This window comes from Octopus bimaculoides, chromosome 20, assembly GCF_046866305.1.
Source record: "Octopus bimaculoides isolate indiv1 chromosome 20, ASM4686630v1, whole genome shotgun sequence".
NCBI lineage: Eukaryota > Metazoa > Mollusca > Cephalopoda > Octopoda > Octopodidae > Octopus > Octopus bimaculoides.
Genome location: NC_142947.1, coordinates 4,684,602 through 4,704,356, shown reverse-complemented (window position 1 = coordinate 4,704,356; position 19,755 = coordinate 4,684,602). Strand labels below are relative to the sequence as shown.

Below are 19,755 nucleotides of genomic sequence, written 5' to 3'. Positions count from 1 at the left end.
ATTGTAAATGAGCATCACCATTACACATGCATTGTTGTTCATTTTCTCTCTTCCACGGGAAACATGTCTGACCATGGGGGAAGTATTACCTTTTTCTGCAAATAAGTGAGGGTTGGTGGCAGGAAGGGCATCTGACTCATGTAAACGTAGGTAGTAAGACGATGATGCCATGGAAAAAATCTTCCCATGACTTCTGTGTAAACTCACTCTCGGCCTTTTTGTTGGTTTCTTTACAGATTAAACTCCACGGTCCATCGAATCCTTTAGAAATGACCTTCTCTGGAATGACAAACTCAGGACGTCTTCGGTAAGTGTTTTTCAATTTAATTCTTCAGACATGTCTCAGTTATTGGAAGGGATTGTCAAATTCAAGAGAATGTCTGCTACGAATAATATTTTCTGACACAGCATTTCTAGGACAACCGCCAGTCAGACGCTGACCAAAAGTCAATGAACTGCGAGCAGGCTCAATAAAGGGAGCCTGAATTATTGGCTGCCATCACACACTTGAAGTCAGTGAGGGCAAAAATGAAACCAGCTCGCAAAGACACGTTCACTTTACTAAATTTATACTCGGGCTAAGCCCGAACAGCCCCAGTGGTGGAGTCGCCACTGATGTATATATGTTACACAAACATTCACATACATACATATGTATTAGAATATTTCATTCCATTGGTTGTGTTAATAACAGATGTTATATTGATGACTTTATCCATTCACATTTCTTTTTTTTTTTCTCCTGTGAAGAGGTGCTAAGATCGACTCGGACAGCGTGAACTGTGTTGCTATCGACGACAACCCACAGAACTCCACCGCCAGGATGATGGTTGCTGCTTTTGTCCACATGAATGCTAATGGTGTGAATGTCATCACACGAGATACAACATTGATGCCACACATTGCAGGACTTCCAGCTTTGGTTGCCATGTTGTTCACACCATATTGTGAATTGAGGTAACAATACTTAAGGTTTTTTTTTTTAAATTTTGGTATGGGCCCCATGGAGGCAATGACAAATGACTGAGGCTTTTGGCAATACACCATGTTTGAAAAGAAGACCCATCAAGACAAGTGAAATTGTAGTTGTGGCAGATACTGGTGGGTGTCATGCAACTGGCACCTGTGCCAGTTACACATAAAAGCACCCACTACACTCTTGGAGTGGTTGGTGTCAGGAAGGGCATCCAGCCGTAGAAACCATGCCAAATCAGACTGGAGTCTGGTGCAGCCTCTCAGCTTACCAGCCCTGGTCAAACCGTCCATCCCATGCCAGCATGGACAATGGATGTTAAAAGATGGTGATGTGCTTTGTTTGTATATGTGTGTGTATTCGAGAGTGCATGGCCTACTAGTTAGAGTGTTGCACTCATGATTGGGAGATTGTAGGTTTGATTCTAGGACCGGGTGGTACTTTGTGGTGTTGTGCAAAAGCACTTCATCTCACAATTGTCCCGTGATCACTTTGATATCTGAAACGTGGCACACCACGGTGCACCTGTTCAGGCAATGTCAGTCTGAGGCAGGGAGTGAGTTCACGTTTAGCTGAGACATTTCTTCACGATAAATAAATCATTTGTGTTGGTCATTCAGCAAGAAATTGGAGAACCCTTTCTCTGTCGTTTATGAGAGGAGAGTCCTCACAATGTGTGTGTGTGTGATGTTTTGTCCATTTTGTTTTCCTCCTTCTCAAAACCTAACTGATGATTTCTCATTGTAGAACTGATAAAAACATGACCTACTACTCTGGTGCCATTTGTGGTTTGGGCTTTGACAGTGAAACTGGAGCTGCAATCTACCCAGAGCATGACATGGAGATCGAGTTTGATTCAAAAATTGATCTTGATGATATATTTAAGGTACACAGATATCTCTCTCTCTCTCTCGGTCTCTCTCTCTCTCTCAGTCTCTCTCTCTCTCTCTCTCTCTCATATGTATCATCAACATCATCATTAATGTCCATTTTGATATATATATATATATATATATATATATATTATTTATATCATTATATGATTGAACGCCACACATCCTCATCCAAGTAAGTTTTATCCTAATAATTCTGATGCGCACTCTATATGATCTTTTTACTCTTTCGTTTTTCTCTCTCTCTCTCTTATTCTTTTACATCATTTTTTAGATAAAAAAAATTTGCTCTGTAGTCTACTTCATCTTTCAAAATCCTTCCCTTCTGACAAGAAGTTCGTCTCTGTGAAGACCAAGCTCCTGTTGGTTGAGAAATACTGATGTAGGATATTGGTCAGATCAGCCTCCTGCACAGTGGAGGAGGCTTTTTCTTTTCATTTCTTTGTCTTGCGACTTACTCAGTAGTTTTATTGCCATGTGAAAAAGCAACCAGTATGCATTGTAAAGTGGTTGGTGGCAGGAAGGACCTCTAGCCATAAAAACCCAGGTCTGTGGGGAATATTGGAGCTTGATGTAGTCCTTCAACCCATCGGATCCTGTCAAACCACCCGACCCATGCCAACGTGGAACACAGACATTAAATGACGATGTTGTTGTTGTTGTTGTTGTTGTTGTTGTTGTTGTTGTTGTTGTTGGTGGTGGTGGTGGTGGTGGTGGTGGTGATGATGATGATGCGGTGATAACGACAATAATCTGGCTCTCAGTTGTAGAATTGTTCTATTTACGTAGATCAATACCATTTGTTTTTTTTTTTTTTCTTTTGTAATTTTAACAGATTAATGGAATCCGACTGGCCATAAACATTATTATTGGTAACCAACAAACTGCCAGTACCTGGGGTCCTGAGTCTGTTGTGAAGCTACAGGAATCGGCTCGGAGGAAACTTTTAGAGTGAGTATGACTCATTCCGCTTTACTTTTTCTTTTTCTTTACTCACCCTCCCTCCATTCACCCCTCCACCCTCTTTGCAGTTTTTCTGCCACTCATTCCCCCTTCACCTTGTTGTTGTTGTTTTGCTCTAGGTCAGTCCTATCCAGCAAGACAGACATTTTGGCCCAAGACATTCCAATAGTGACCATTCCATTTTGTTTTCAATTGTTTAGCTTGTTGTAGCCATTTCATCTAAAACCATGCTGGAGCAGCTACCTTTACTGCATATAAGATGTAGCACTCAGCTATTCTAGAAATAGCAGCCAAATCTTACTTAAATTGCATACTGTGTCTTAGAAAAAAGGCAGAGACATATCAGGCAATGTAATCTTGGATATACAAGAAGACAGAATGGTCATGGTTGGATTGTCTTCAGTCTTTGGTTATAAGAGAAAGACTAATGAATCAACGCTTTTGATAGCCAATCACTCAAGCTTGAAATGGAATAATTCAGAAAATGACAGACCAATTCTGAGAGCAGAGTGGACAGACCGATGACATTGTAGGGTAGGTGTGAAAGGTTGGATCTGGCCACTTTTAACACTAAACAAAATATTTGAACTGGATATGGCCAGTTTAAATACTAAAAGGTTAACCGTTATAAAACTTATTTCCTCTGATAATTCCTAATAAACTAAAAAAATCCCAAGGAGTTATCTCCCTTATGAATGATTAAAATATGTCGCTAATTAAAAATTAGATTTATTTGTTCACTTTTGATTTGAACCTGAATTCGCTTTTATTTCTAGCATTTTCTCCCAACTTTCCAAATCATCAAAATATATTCCTTCTCTTATTTATTTTATTGTATTTATTTATTTATTTCCAGTCTGATGCAGAAGAGAAGGGAACCAATTGACCCCGTTCTATCCTGGAACCCCTATGAATGGAACTTGGTGAGTGGCAAGACTTGTATTAAACATCAAATGTCCTAACTGTCCCCTCTTCACCTGACTCCCTGCCCCACCTGAAGAATTATCTAGAACTTAACTTCTGGATCTTATCTCAATGGGATGCTACTTTGTCCTCTAACTCTTTTGTCAACCATTGAGCTTATATTTTACCTCTCATTGCTGTTTTAGTGAAATGGTGCAACCCACGTCCACATAAGACATAGATGTTAAATGATGATGATGATGATGATGCTGTACTGTCTTTGTTTTTCTTTTTCCCCCCCCACCAGATTTCACCATCAGACTATTTAAAACCGGATTGCTCCGACAACAACTGGGAACTCCTGTTCAAACTCCACAAAGGCGTTGCCCTTGCAACCGAGTGTTCATCCAGCTTGAACGATGACAAAGAGGATGATAGCATCTCCGAACGAGATATAAGGGAGCTTGAAAACCACATCCAAGAGTTGAAAGTAATAGCTCGGATGTAAGTCATGAAGTATTTTCACTGTTGTTCTTCTGTCAATGCCATATGAGGAATACCCATCATTGTGATGGCTGTCTCTCATATATTCTATTAATTGATTAATTAGTATACATAGCTTTGTTTTATTATTACTATTCTGCTGCTCAGCACTCTGCCAGTCATCACCTACTCTCCCCTCATTGCTCTCTGGCTCCACTTGATCATGTCCATGTACTCTTCTAAAATGTGAATAGTTACATAGTGCTTCAATATGAAAAAACCAGTTCTGCTTTTGCCCCTTCTATCATATGTTTTGCTCTTCTTTTGCCTTCCATTTTCTAGCATAAATTTGCCCTTCTCGAAGATCTTAGTCTTCCAAACTGCATGACAACATCACATGTGCTGGTGGCACGAATAGACCACCCTGTACATGTTGTAAAGTGATTGGCTTTAGCAAGGACATCCAGCTGTAGAAGCCATGCCAAAACAGACACTGGAGCAAAAGGCAGTCTTGGACTGGTCAAACTGTGAAACCCATGTCATCATTGAACATGTGTGTTAGATGATGGTGATGATGATGATGTGTTGTTGAGATGTCTTTCTACACTGATGGCTAATATTAACTGCTGTTGTGGCTCTTTATATAGGAATTGTGCCATTAGGGGTTTGTGCCCTTATCTGCCCTCAACTCTTAGCTTCCTATACCGATAGAATAAGTACGATACACTGCAAAACAAACAAACAAAACAAAACAAAACAATTAAGTCTTGGGGTTGACTTGTTTGACTAAAACCCCTTCAAGGCTGTGCCCCAGTATGGCCGCAGTCCAACGACTAAAACAAGAAGATAAACAATAAAAACTTTTCTGAACCAACAACCCCTGTTGGGGCCCTTCATTGATCTTAACCCTGTTGTTATTTTGCATTTCCTCTTTTACTCTCTCCTCCTCCTCCTCCCTCACACTTTGACGTTGCTTTTGTTCATAGATATTGCACCTGGTGACCTTTCTTTCCTCTCCCCCACTGCTCTCCATGCCATCCCCCCCCAACTGTGGCCACACAGCCTATAATTTAAAAATCTTCGTTATATTCAAATTAGATAAGGATTAAACCGTTTGTAAAGTAGCAGACTTGTCCAGAATGTCCGCAGCTGTACGTTTCTGTTTTTGGTTTATTTGACAGGTCCAGCTATTCCAATGTGATTCGATGCAAGCTGTGCAAGGAGACGTTTCCATCACCGAAGCTTCTGAACATGCACATTTCAACCCAGGGACACTTAAGGAAAGAAGCAAGCATCTGGACACTTAAGGAAAGAAGCAAGCATCTTGGGTGGCACCATTTGAAAATGGCACCATCTTGTTTGAAAGGGTTGGGGTGCTGGGTGGCAGATTGTGGCTTCTTTCTTTCTTTCTTTCTTTCCTTCCTTTCTTTCTTTCTTTCTTTCTCAGTGGTGGAAGAAACTGTTGCTTCAGCTCTTCTCAAAATTATACCGTGATGTGTGTATGTATATATATATGTGTGTGTGTGTGTGTGTATATATATATGTATGTATGTTTTGTATGGGTGATATGTGTGTGCATGTATGTGTGTTTATGAGTGTATATGTATGTGTGTATATATATATATATACAAGCACACACACACACACACATATATACATATACATATATATATATACACACATATATATACAGACATATATACACACACATATATACACACACACACACATATATGTTTATATATGTGTGTGTATATGTGTGTGTGTATATATACATACACACTAACACAAACATACCCACACACACACACACACACACACTCAAACACACACACACAGAGAAGGAAAGCATGTTGTTCCATTATTGGTGGAATCAAGAAAAAAACCCACTCCATTCAGTCAGAGACAAATGTCATTTAACAAACGGAAGATTGAAGTGTGAGCTGCTATAAGTTTCATGCCTCTGATAATAGAATGGTCGGACAAAGTTTGTATAACCATGAAAATAGGGCCTGACAATACATGGCAGGCTATACAAGCTTGTCTGATCATTGTATTTCCAGAGACATGAAACTTATAATAGCTTGTATTCAAGTCCTGTGTATATTAAATATACATGTGTGTGTGTGTGTGTGTGTGTGTGTATCTGTGTATATATGTATGTATGTGTATGTGTGTATACATATATATATATGTATATATAAATGTGTGTATATATGTGTGTGTGTACAGACACAGTCATGGTTGTGTGGTAAGAAATTTGCTTCCCAACCACATGGTTCCGTGTTCAGTCCCACTGCGTGGTACATTGGGCAAGTGTCTTCTCCTATACTGACCAAAGCCTTGTGAATGGACTTGATAGACGGAAACTGAAAGAAGCCCATCCTATCTGTTTGTGTGTGTATTGTCTTTCCAATTATATACCTACCCCTCAATCCATTCTCCTGCTGTCCTGTTTACGGCCCAGCCTCTGCTCCCCTTGTTTTTTCTCCCTTTGTGACGATGTCTGCTGCTAAGGTCCCAATCTTGGTGCTTTCACAGAATCCTCAGACAGACCTGGATTTGGCTGTGTCCGTGAGGAGGAGATTATCCATCAGAGTCTTTCATTTATATCCAGGCGCCAGACTTTGTAAGGGAGAAGAAGTGCTTTCCTTCTCTGCTGGCGTCAATCAGTTTGATTGATTGCTAAGAATTTAATTAGTGGGTGTGGTCTACAACAGATTTGCCTGGCATGGAATGGTCCATCCTTGTGATTTATAATACACACACTTACACACACATATCTGTGTGTGTGTATAAATATATACATATACACACACACACACACTCACGCGCGCGCACGCATTCACATATTTGTTTAGATATCTATATATATATATATACTGTTGATCAGTAGACAAGTAAGAACTCAGATTGGTTACGGGAATGGCAGACTCAGTAGTTTTGGACAAAATGTATTTCATAATATTTGGTCCTGTCCTCTTACATTCCGAGTTCAAATCTCACCTAGACTCACTTTATACCTTTCATCCTTTTGACATTACCAAAAAAGAAAAAAGAAAAAAAAAAGAGAAATATGTAATTAAACATACAAAAACATATGTAAATACAGTCCGCAGGTAATGAAATGGGGGTGGGGGTAAATTGTTGGTGGAGTGACTCTTCTACCTTTGAAGGTATTGTTCCAACATATTATGATCCGATGACTGAAACCTGTTAAAGAAGATATGGCGCCATTTGGTGTTTCATTGATTCTATCAAAGAATTGTATTTTTTAATAAAACATCAAGAATTTGATTTGGTTTTGTGTCAAACTGTTTTAAATGACTGCCTTTGCACCCTCTCCACCCCTCAACTGGAACTATGTACCCCTATCTGGATGGAGATGTTGGTCTTTGTGGGGGTTTTCTTTCCAGGTTTTGTTTTGTGTTTTCACTCTCAAATAACTAATTGAATGGATGAGTAATGTTTATCATCATCATCATAATCATCATCATCATCATGATCATCATCATCAAGGTGGTGAGTTGGCAGAATCATTAGCGTGCTGGACGAAATGCTTAGCGGTATTTCGTCCGTCTTTACGTTCAGAGTTCAAATTCTGCCGAGGTCGATTAAATAAGTACCAGTGAAACACTGGGGTTGAAGTAATCGACTAGTTACTAGTCCTTTCCCCCAAATCTATCTATCTATGCTCAGGAGTGGATTTGGTAGGCGGAAATTGAAAGACGCTCGTCGTATATATATTATGCTTGTGTGTCTGGTCTGTCCCTCCACCATCGCTTGACAACCGATGATGGTGTGTTTACGACCCCATAGCTTGGCGGTTCGGCAAAAGACACCATTAAAATAAGTACTAAGCTTACAAAGAATAAGTCCTGGGGTTGATTTACTCAACTAAAAGGCGGTGCTCCAGCATGGCCGCAGTCAAATGACTGAAACACGTAAAAGAATAAAAAAAGTATCAAATCCTGTGTATAAAATGGAGGCGCACAAAGTAATGTTGATTGGTCGAAATAAAGGAATGTACAATTATATTTAGAATACTTGAACGTGGGTAAACCTTTTGTTGGGGAAGTTGTTTTGAGAGAAAGTTCTCTTCATAGACAATACATGTGAAAGCATTATTTGGCCATGAATAAAGTCATTGCATACGTATCCTGTATGTTTTCTCTGGGCAGAGACATTGAAGGAAATAAATGTGATACTGAAGTGAGTGGAAGACTGAAAATTTGTAATTAAAATATACTAATTACATATGAACGGTGGATATTGGAATATAAAGTCAAATAGCCTCAAAATCGAACACTTAGTAATGAACGCTCAGTCTGTAGCCACAGAGCGGTTACATTTCTGAAATGGATATTAAAATAAGATTTAATATCAACTAAAAGAGATAAACAGTTATAGCAATAATACTAATTATTGCAAATTTGGAAATATTTTCCCGTGCACCGCAAATTAGCAAAAGGCTCAATAGAAAAGAATGCATTCATATTTCGAATAATATACTGAAATGCATTGAAGGCTAAAACGGAATAATGCTCGGAAATAACGGCAATTTAAATTAAATTCCATCTAAATTTCATCCTTCACTACGCCTTACATTAGAGCAGAAATTATACTCGTATATTCGTTTCTTAAATGAAATACAGAATAAGCTGACTGGTTAAAAGGCTTGCATTGCAACCACGTGGTTTTGGCCAATGCCGACTACTCCAGTTCAGAGAATGTTGGAAATGCGGCAAGAGGGATTTGACAGGACTGTGGAGATTGCCAAAGAATTTCTCTTCTTTCAATCTCATACAAAATTCTGACAAAAATACAACTCGAGTTACTGCATAAAATATCCGATGAGCTGTAAAGCGAAACCTGGTAGTCATTCTGCAATTTCAATCACATCTAATGAATAAACATGTTTCCTTTATTCATGCATTTGGACAGTATTGAGTATATTTTTATTGACATTGGCTACATCTGTTCTTAATCAGGTGTATTGTATATATAAAAAATGTATGTATGTATGTATGCATGTATGTGTACACATACGTTTATACTTACATAGACATACATGCGTGTGTGTATATATATATATATATATATATATATATATATATATATATATATATATTTATAATGCACACACAGATTTACATGCATACACGTGTATGTGTGTTAGCATCTGTATGTTTGAGTATACGGTGTGTGTGTGTTTGTGTGTGTATACGTTATTTTAAACTGAATTCTTGTATGTCAAATAGACATGCATATACGTATATATATTTATGTGTGTGTGTGTGTGAGTATTAAGAATCAAAGCATCATAACAGCAGACGACATACACTTCTTATGGAAAGACACAAGTTTGAAACATGTCTGTGTCTGGCAGATAGATTTTGTCTCTTAAAAACGTCCCGGTTAAAAATCTCCTACTGTCTGTCAGTTTTGTGTTAAAATAACCAACCACATTTATCACAGGAGTGGGCTAGGGGTACTTTGAGGCCCGCTGTGTGAAAACTTCATGGTTGAGTTTGAGAATTTACCAGTGACCCTTAAACACATAAAACATAGGGAACAATAACGGGGCCTCTACTCGGTCGTTTTTACTTGCGTGAAATAACAGACAAATGTTCTTCTCATTAAACCCTACTGTCTGAAATACAAAAGGTGAAATACAAATTGGTTAAAAGAAATTAGTTCCTGATACGCTGTATGAAGCAATAAAGGCAGGATAGTCACGAGTGGAGAGCTTGTGATAAATAGATGTTCTTGGTCAGGGCAGACCTACAACGAAAAACACCACCACTGCCAGCATCTCCGTCTGTGTTTCGTATTGAATATATATATACACCATTGAAAAGTGCGATGATGTGGTTTCTGTCTGAGACAAAATCTATTCATAGACATGTTGAATTAACCCTTTAACATTCAGATTACTCTGTCAGAGGTAATGCTTATTTATTCACTTTGTTTTCAGTTAATCGTGCATTATCTTCGAGATTTTCATGATGTAATTGCTTATTTTTAGAATAACTTTGTAGGGTAGGTATGAGAGGCGGGATCTGTCCGGTTTGAACTTAAAACAAGCAGAGTATTTTGGCCTGATATGGTCGGTTTAAATGCTAAAGGGGTTTAAATGCTAAAGACAGAGCGAGGTGAGCTTCGTCCCAGCAATGACTCATGAGAACGTCAGGTTCGTTTCGGCGTTGTTGACCCTTACTAATGACACGTATTTGGTTGTCTAAACAAAATTTCTCCCCCCCCCCCCGACATATAGTCAACAGTGAAATAATATATTCACCGTTGGCGGTATGTCGAGGCATGTGACATCCGAGGACTCAGAATGTCAAACAAAATATAGTAAAGCATTTATTTTGAAAAATCGATTTTACCCTGACGCCAAGTGAACGTACCAGAGCTGCTCATCGTCTCTCCGAGAAACTGAGGCGAACCAGAATTGCCATCGAAACCCTTTCTGTTTTCATTTATACTTCCAGAAAATATGACATAATTCAATCTGGAAGCATTTTAATATATTTATCGTCTGCCATGGATTTTGTGAGCACTAGCGTCGTTGATAGCATGTTTTGTAAGAAGCCAATGAGTGATTCATTACGTTTACAACTGGAAGAATAACAAGGGAATGTCTGTGCCACATGGCCGAACGAAATGACCAAAGTATTTTTAATTGAACAAAAATACTTTGTCAATGTGTGTATGGGTGTGTGTGCATGCGTATTTTACGCGCCAATGCATCAAGCAAAATGCAAACACAGACATAATTGTGCATCTCTGTCTGTCTGTTTGTCTGTCTGTCTGTCTGTCTCTCTCTCTCTCTCTCTCTCTCTCTCTCTCTCTCTCTCTATATATATATATATATATATATATATATATATCAGTTATTTCTATATTGAATACGTATTTGCTCTGAATTTTTCCACTTTCACACATAATGCACCACTTATACGCATATACATACAAGAGAGAGAGAGAGAGAGAAATGTAAATAAATTAATTTTACTGATAGTTGTAGATTATATATATATATATATGTGTGTGTGTCTCCTCTCTCTTTCTCTCTCTCTCTCTCTCTCTCTCTCTCTCTCTCTCTCTCTCTCTATATATATATATATATATATATATATATATATATATATATATATATATATATATATATACACAATATCATATATAGCATTTCGACGGTTACGACGACGATGGTTCCAGTTGATCCGATCCACGGAACAGCCTGCTCGTGAAATTAATGTGTAATTGGGTGACTACTTCACAGGGAGACGAACCCTTAACGTAGGTCTCAGCGAGATTCAGCGTGACACAGAATGTGAAAAAGCTGGCCCTTTGAAATACAGGTACAGCTCATTTTGCCAGCTGAGTAAGAGTGGAGCCGTGCAGGTGGGTGTCTTCGGGTGATAAATAGATATAACTCGTTAAGATAAAAGTTCCGCAATGTATCTTCTCGTTTCGTGTAAAGAAAAGCAGCAAGTTAAAGGACATGGCTTCATTTCTATAGAAGATCAATAACAAAATAACAGATGCAAGAAAGTAACAAAGACGCAATACAGCGCAAAAAATATATATGCATATATAACCCTATAAATATGCATATATGCAAATGCCTATATAATCACAAACACACATGCGCACACACATACATATCTCAATATGGCGAGCTGGCAGAAACGTTAGCATGACGGGCAAAATGCTTAGTGGTATTTCGTCTGTCTTTACGGTTCGATAAATTAAGTACCAGTTGCATACTGTGGTCGATCTAATCGATTGGGCCCCTCCCCAAAATTTCGGGCCTTGTGCCCAGAGTAGAAAAGAATATGGTGAGCTGGCAGAGTGGTTAGCACGCCGGGCGAAATGCGTAGCGGTAGTTCGTCTGTCTCTAAGTTCTGAGTTCAAGTTCCGCTGTGGTCGACTTTGCTTTTCATCCTTTCGGGGTCGATAAATTAAGTACCATTTGCGTACTGGGATCGATCAAATTGTCTGGTCCCCTCTCCCAAAATTTAGGGTCTTGTGCCCAGAATAGAAAAGAAAATATAAATTGTGAACGATGTATCTACAATGTCGTAAGCTAGAGCATTTGGCAGCACTTTGAAAAGGGTCACGTCTTTTCAACGTGAAGGTCAGAAGTGTGGTGACTTTTTCTGAAATTTGTTATTCTTAGCTGCTGGCAGACAATTTAAATATACGTCAGAACGGTGCATTAAACTGTGGAAAAGGTTACCATTAGAAATATAATTTATTTACAGTAGTCATCTAAGTTTGTACAGTATTCTGAGAGCTTTGCATGTCTTTACAGAAAATAAAAAAGAATACATACATATATATATATATATATATATATATATATATATATATATATATATATATATATATATATATATATATATAAATATATATATATATATATAAGGGTAAAATTATATTTTAGGTTCTACAAGAATTGTGTGTGTGTGTGTGTGTGTTTGCGTATGTGTGTGTATTTGAATGAAGCTCAACTCATACCATCGACTGGTTTGCTTGGATGAAGATTGTTGGCATTTTTTAAAAACTCATTTGACCCAAATATGGTGATTTCATGGGTGTGTATCTGTTTTGTACATTATTAAACATTCGGGTAAAGTTGGGTTTCCCAACCATATGGCTCTGGGTTTAACCCCACAGCGCGGCACCTTCGGCAAGTGTCTTCTGCGATAGTCCTGGGCCGATCAAAGTAGATCGTGTAGAGGTGTAAGTAAGTGTGTGAGTAAGGGGAGTTGTCTCAGAGCTAGCAACAACAAAAATAAAATGTCTGAAAGAAGCAAAGAGGGGAAAAAAAAAAAGAAAAAAAAAAGCAAAGGCTGGAAACCTGCATCAGCAACGGATCAAGAGCGACGCTACGAGGAGGTTTCGTAACCGCCGCCGCCGCCGCCAACAACAACAAAAACCAGCAGCAATAATCACCACCCCCTCAGCCACCGCCGCCAGCGACAACATGGACAACACTGAAACGACGACGATGACACCGGCAACAGCAGCAGCAGCGACTGCAACAGCAGCGACTGCAACAGCAGCGGTGGCGGCGGCGGCAATTCTGGCTGACTTTTTTCGTTTTGTCTGCTGTGAAAAACTTGTTGAAGTGAAATCAACTTTGGTCCGCTCCCATTATTTCACGCAAAACAGGATTTTGAAACGGACGGCTTTTTAACAACAACCGTCCACTGGAATATTTTATCGCTGCTGTGAAAAGCAGGTAGGTACTCGGGGTGTTTATCAGTATTGAGGGTACAAAGCTTTTAAAGGAAATATCTAGAGAATTATTCAGGAGGGGGCGGGGTAGTTGATTCGCTTTTTTTTGTTCTTCGTTTTGTTATATATATATATATATATACATATATATATAGGTAATATATATATATATATATATATATATATATATATATATATATATATATATATATATATATATAGGTAAGGAGTAACAGTGTGTGTGTGTTCTAAATTAATAGAGTTTGCGTACAATACCTTCACTGTGTGTTTATTAATCAAATCGAAAGGTATCGATTTGATTTTGGAAAACATTTGTCTAACAGCGGCCAAAAATTCCGTAGCGATCTTCTTCGTTGAAACATGTTAACCGTGGACTGGGCCGTGCCAGAGGATATCATGATTCCTATATTTGTTGTTTGGCTTATTTGTTCTGGTGTGTTGTATAGACTTGGGACAATTTATTGTGTTATGAGCAGCAGAGACTTATTGTGTCGTGTGTCTATGAATTTTGGTTTGTAGTTAATTGCATCGAGCAATTTTTTTGACCTGTATTTTCGACCTGTGTCTGTTCGCTTACTGTATCGTTGCGTTGGTATGTAATGTGTATTTATTAGTGCAAGAATTCGCAGAGTTTATGCCTGTGTCTTGTATGTATTGAACTTTCTCTCGGTAGCCAGCCCGAGCTAAAGCAGCATTGTAACATGATGCATGTGAATCAAATATTTCTTTATCAACAGATAACCTAGATATGCATGTTGAAACATTCCTCTCTAATCCCCTCATTATTGAGGATGGATGGTTGGATGCTACCTGAAAAGCATCGGCCGACACTCCTAAACCACTTGTACAGTATCCCACTCGTGAGGGATCGATGCTAGAAGGGCCGAAACAATTGTAGTGATCAATAAACATTTTCCTATCTTCCGCCTATTTCTCATTACATATCTATCTATCTATCTATCTATCTATCTATCTATCTATCTATCTATCTATCTATAAAGAAAAAACATACATATAAATATATCCATATAAATATATACACACATATATATAAATATATACATATATACATACATAGACACACACACACATATATATTTCAAAATGTAACCACATGTGAATCATTGGCGATTTTTCCCCTCCGCCATCCTTTTCTCTTGGGCTTCCCTCCGTCTCCTGTTTCTGACGAAGAGCCATGCTCGAAACGTAAAACCACCTTTCTTTCCTTCCCTGAGCGTCTGCTAATACTTTACATGTACCACGTCCTCGCGTTCTTTTATTCTTTTGCTTGCCTCACTCATATAATCTCGTCTCGTCCTGGGGCACCGCCTATATATATATATATATATATATATATATATATATATATATATATATATATATATATATATATATATATATATATATATATATATATATATATATATATATATATATATATATATATATATATATATATATATACACACACACACACACACACACACACACATACACACACACACTCACGCACATATTTATTTTATTATATATTATATTAGATAAGTTGGCTAGCTGGCAGAACCGTTAGCACGCCGGGCGAAACGCGTAGCGGTATTTCGTCTATCTTTACCTTCTGAGTTCAAATTCCGACGAGATCGACTTTGCTTTACATTCGCTCGGGGCCGATTAAATAAGTACCAGTTATGCACTGGGATCGATGTAATCGACTTAATCCCTTTGTCCCCTCTATGTTTAGCCCCTATGTTGGCAATAAAGATATATATATTATATATAATATAAATAATATATAAATATATCCATACGTGTATGTATGTATGTATGTGTATGTGTGTGTGTGGGGGGGCGCATGGTTAGGGTGCTGGACTCCTGGTCGTAAGCGTGTGGCTTCGATTCCTGGACCGTGTAACGCGTTGTGTTCTTCAGCAAGACACTTTATTTCACACACACACACACACACACACACACACAAAATACAGTTCTTTAAAAGTTTTGCATAAACATCACTTTGTTTCTGAACAAAAAAAAAATATTAATAAAAAAAAAACAAGAAAAACAAAGTTCACATTATGAATGGATCACAAAAATAGTTTATCCGTTAAAATATAGATTTGCTGTGACAAAAGTTTAGCATTCAACCAGATTATTAAAATACTTTCCGCGCTTTTTTTTCTAATATTACAATTAATTGTAGCAGAAGTTTATTTGCTTTTCATTCTTTGCGTTATTGTTTCAGTGGAGAATCTTTCGTCGCAAAGTAATTATCTTTATTTCTCGATTGTTCTGTTTGCGATTCCGACCTTCTCACCCGCCGCCTCTCTCCATCTCCCCCCTCCCGTCTCTCTGCTTCTTTTGTTATGTATAATAGACTGGAGACTGGCACTCGGTCGTTTACGACGACGAGGGTTCCAGTTGATCCGATCAACCGGGACAGCTTGCTCGTGAAAGTCACGTGCGTGTGGCCGAGCATTCCGTAGATGCGTGTACCCTTAACGTAGTTCTCAGCGACATTCTTGTGTGTGTGTGTGTGTGTGTGTGTGTGCGTTCGTGCGTGTGTGTGTGGGAAATGTGGGGAAGACCCGCTGTACATACATACATACATGTTTGTGTGCATGTGTGTGTGTATGTGTGTGTTGCCTTCCCTCCATCGCTTGACAACTGGTGTTGGTTTGTTTTCATCCCCGTGACATAGCGGTTCGGCAAAAGAGAAGGATAGAATAAGTACCAGGTTTGAAAACCGTAAGCAATGTCGTTGATTCATCCGACCCCCCCATCGTTCCATCATCACTAACTCCCCTTCTACACCCCACCTTCCCCTCCCCTCATTCTCCCTTCTCCTCCTCCTCGTCCGCCGCACTCGTTTTCTCTCCTCCTGCTTCCTCCCTCATCACCTTCTCCACCCGACCCTCTTCCCCTCCCCTCATTCTCCCTTCTCCTCCTCCTCGTCCGCCGCACTCGTTTTCTCTCCTCCTGCTTCCTCCCTCATCACCTTCTCCACCCGACCCTCTTCCCCTCCCCTCATTCTCCCTTCTCCTCCTCCTCGTCCGCCGCACTCGTTTTCTCTCCTCCTGCTTCCTCCCTCATCACCTTCTCCACCCGACCCTCTTCCCCTCCCCTCATTCTCCCTTCTCCTCCTCCTCGTCCGCCGCACTCGTTTTCTCTCCTCCTGCTTCCTCCTTCATCACCTTCTCCACCCGACCCTCTTCCCCTTCCCCTTATTCTCCTCCTCCTCTCATTATCTAACGTTATTAATTTACTCAATAATTACATCTCTGTTGATGAACTATTTCACAATTTCTCAACAAACAAATGACCTTAATATTTGCAAATTTCCCGCAGCTGATAACATCAGAACCGCTGCTGCCAACACCACCACTATCCCCACCACGACCACCACCACCACTATCCCCACCACCACTACCACCACCACTATCCCCACCACCACCACCACCACCAGCACTTGTGGATTTAGCGGTCAATTATGGCAACTCGTTGGATATATATATATATAGGCTTCTTTCAGTTTCCGTCAATCAAATCCACTCACAAGGCTTTGTTCGGCTCAAAAGCTGTAGTAGAAGATGCCCAAGGTGACACGCAGTGGGATTGAACCCAGAATCATGTGATTGGGAAGCACATATCTTACCACGTAGCCACGCCTGCACATATACATACATATATATATATATATATATATATATATATATATATATATATATATATATATATATATATATATATATATATTTGTGTATGCCTGTGTATTCATATATATATATATATATATATATATATGTGTGTGTGTGTGTGTGTGTGTGTGTATGTACGTATATGTGTGTATATATGCATATATATGTGTATGTGTATATATATATATGTATATATATATATATATATATATATATATATATATATATTATATTTATATTTATATGCTTTTATAAATAGTATGAGAGAGAGAGAGAGAATGAGAGAGGGAGAGAATGAGAGAGAAAGAGAGAGAGAATGACTTTATTTCCTTCCGTTGGGTGTTCTTTAAAAGTGGATTTAGGAAAAAGAGAACTGAATTGGGTTCAGAGATAAGGGTCCCGACATTAAAATATATTTTTATCACCACGACACCAAAAACACTCCCTTTTCTTTATTCCAAGTAGACACTTGTGAAACCACTGGCCCATTGTAGTCCTGACCGTGGTTTTTCAGGGACTGCGGCTTTTCGGCGGTCGTATGATCAATGAAAAGGAGTCTGCTCATCATAGACTCTTTCTCTGCAATAAAAAGGGGCCTTGGATCTTTTTTAAAACGGGGGCCACATTTTTCATTAACGAAACGCATTGAAACTTGGAACACTGGTAGAATGTGTCATATAAAACATCTTTTTCTCTTAGTCTTCTTAAAAAAAAAAAAGAAATCCATAAGTTATTCCATGTTAAAGTTGTCGTATTTCTGTAATTTCAACCAATCACTGACGTCCATTCAGCCGATATACATTAAGTGCCGACTACATAAACAAACGATTCTGAAACAATTAACCCTAACCCTAACCCTAGGGTTAGGGTTAAAGCAAATTTAAAATGAAAAAAGCAAATAAAACGAAGGTATGGAAATTAAATACGCTTTACATCGCTTAATCAGCCAAAGGAGTAAATGTAAACAACTGAATACTTGTCAGTGATTGGTTGAAATTATCGAAATAAGACAATTTTTTACATGAAATAAATTCGAATACAAAAATATTTTTCTGTTCTATAACACAAAATAGATAAGTATACGAAGTTTGAAAGTCTTTCCGTACCAAAAACACTACGTAAAACATTAATGAAAAATGTGGCCCCCGTTTTAAAATAGATCCGGGGCCTTTAATAAGTCCGGTGAATTGCTGTGAAGATATTGTCCAAGCATATAAACAAAGTTTGCTTTCTATCTATCTATATGTATGTATATATGTGTATATATGTATACATGTATGTGTGATTTTGTGTGTATGTGTGTGTGTAAAGAGAGCGATAGAGAATGAGATAGATAGATAGATAGAGAGATAGATAGATAGATAGATAGATAGAGAGAGAGAGAGAGACATCGTGAAGGAGAAAGTACTTAGTTCCTGTTGAGTTTATTTTATGCGTTCGATATTGATAGTCCCCCCCCCCACACCTTTACGATTCGCCGCGCGCAACCTTAAAGACGACAAAAGAACGAACTTTTAGTCAGGGATTTCCGCAATAAAAGCATTGTAGAAATAGAATTGTTTCATTTTCATTGGTCGGAATTATTGAAGACTCGTGACCCGGTAACAGAAGACTCATTTGATCAAATGACTCGGCAACGCAGGAGTGGTGGGCTGTTGTTGGGTAGCGGTTGGAGGAGGATGTCTACCACAGGTAATTTGTTTACCTGTCACTGGGTACAGGCGTGAGAATTGCAGTAATGAGGGAGCCGATGGTGGAGGAAATGATCATTATAACTCAAATATGGAGGACATTTATATTTGTGAGAAGAAGTTACCGGATGTCATTAACCAATCAACTGTGCAGGTAATGATGACGATGGTTATCCAGTCTGAGGTTGAAGTTTTCTGAGGAAGAATTTGTCCGTAGAAGTGTTAGCGTGACTGTGTGGTTAGAAGTTAGCTTCTCAACCACATGGTATCAGGTTCAGTCCCACTGCGCGGTTCTTTGGGAAAGTACCTTCTACTATAGCCTCGGACCGACCAAAGCCTTGTGAGTGGATTTGGTGGTCGGAAACTGAAAGAAACCCGTCATATACATCTACATATAATAATATAATATATATATATATATATATATATATATATATATATATATATATATATATATATATATATATATTTATACACACACACACACACACACACACATTTATATATATATGTATGTGTGTGTGTGTGTGTGTGTGTGTGTGTGTGTTGTGTCTGTCTCTGTGTTTGCCCTCACCCACTATCATAAGTTAGCAGTTCAGCAAAAGTGACTAACAGAATAAATATCAGGCTAATAAAAAGGTCATGGGGTCGAATCGTTCGACTAAAATTTTTGAGGCTATAGAAGAGCTTAGCCAAAACTCCGAGGCTATAGCTGACGACAATTGCCCAAAGTGCGACACAGTGGAACTGAACCCGGAGCCATGTGTTTGGGAAACAAACTTCTAATCGCACATCCACGCTTAGAAAATATCTTGGCATTATGGTCCTTAAGGGTGACATATGGTCTGCAAAAAGTTAATATTGTTACTCTGCTATCCAATATT

The 19,755-nt window shown here is 38.6% G+C and overlaps 2 protein-coding genes across 4 annotated transcripts in view; both read left to right on the top strand.

The window, feature by feature from the left end:
• The window catches only part of LOC106867444 (ATP-dependent RNA helicase TDRD9), a 29,172-nt gene extending 21,660 nt beyond the window's left edge, over nucleotides 1-7,512 (top strand). Inside the window, exons 32-38 of one of the 2 annotated variants that reach the window (XM_014912321.3) lie at nucleotides 237-307; nucleotides 751-957; nucleotides 1,721-1,859; nucleotides 2,702-2,817; nucleotides 3,686-3,752; nucleotides 4,040-4,236; nucleotides 5,397-7,512. In XM_014912321.3, the coding sequence (XP_014767807.2) occupies nucleotides 237-307; nucleotides 751-957; nucleotides 1,721-1,859; nucleotides 2,702-2,817; nucleotides 3,686-3,752; nucleotides 4,040-4,236; nucleotides 5,397-5,709 (1,110 nt within the window). In that variant the 3' untranslated portion in view covers nucleotides 5,710-7,512. Of the gene's footprint in view, nucleotides 1-236; nucleotides 308-750; nucleotides 962-1,720; nucleotides 1,860-2,701; nucleotides 2,818-3,685; nucleotides 3,753-4,039; nucleotides 4,237-5,396 lie in introns of those variants that run through there. The other variant, XM_089338673.1, reaches the window with a different exon arrangement.
• A 5,819-nt stretch (nucleotides 7,513-13,331) lies between these two features.
• The window catches only part of LOC106867441 (allene oxide synthase-lipoxygenase protein), a 55,653-nt gene continuing 49,229 nt past the window's right edge, over nucleotides 13,332-19,755 (top strand). For both annotated transcript variants that reach the window (XM_089338672.1, XM_089338671.1), the window contains exon 1: nucleotides 13,332-13,474. The gene's annotated coding sequence lies outside the window, so the exon portion shown is untranslated. The remainder of the gene's footprint in view (nucleotides 13,475-19,755) is intronic.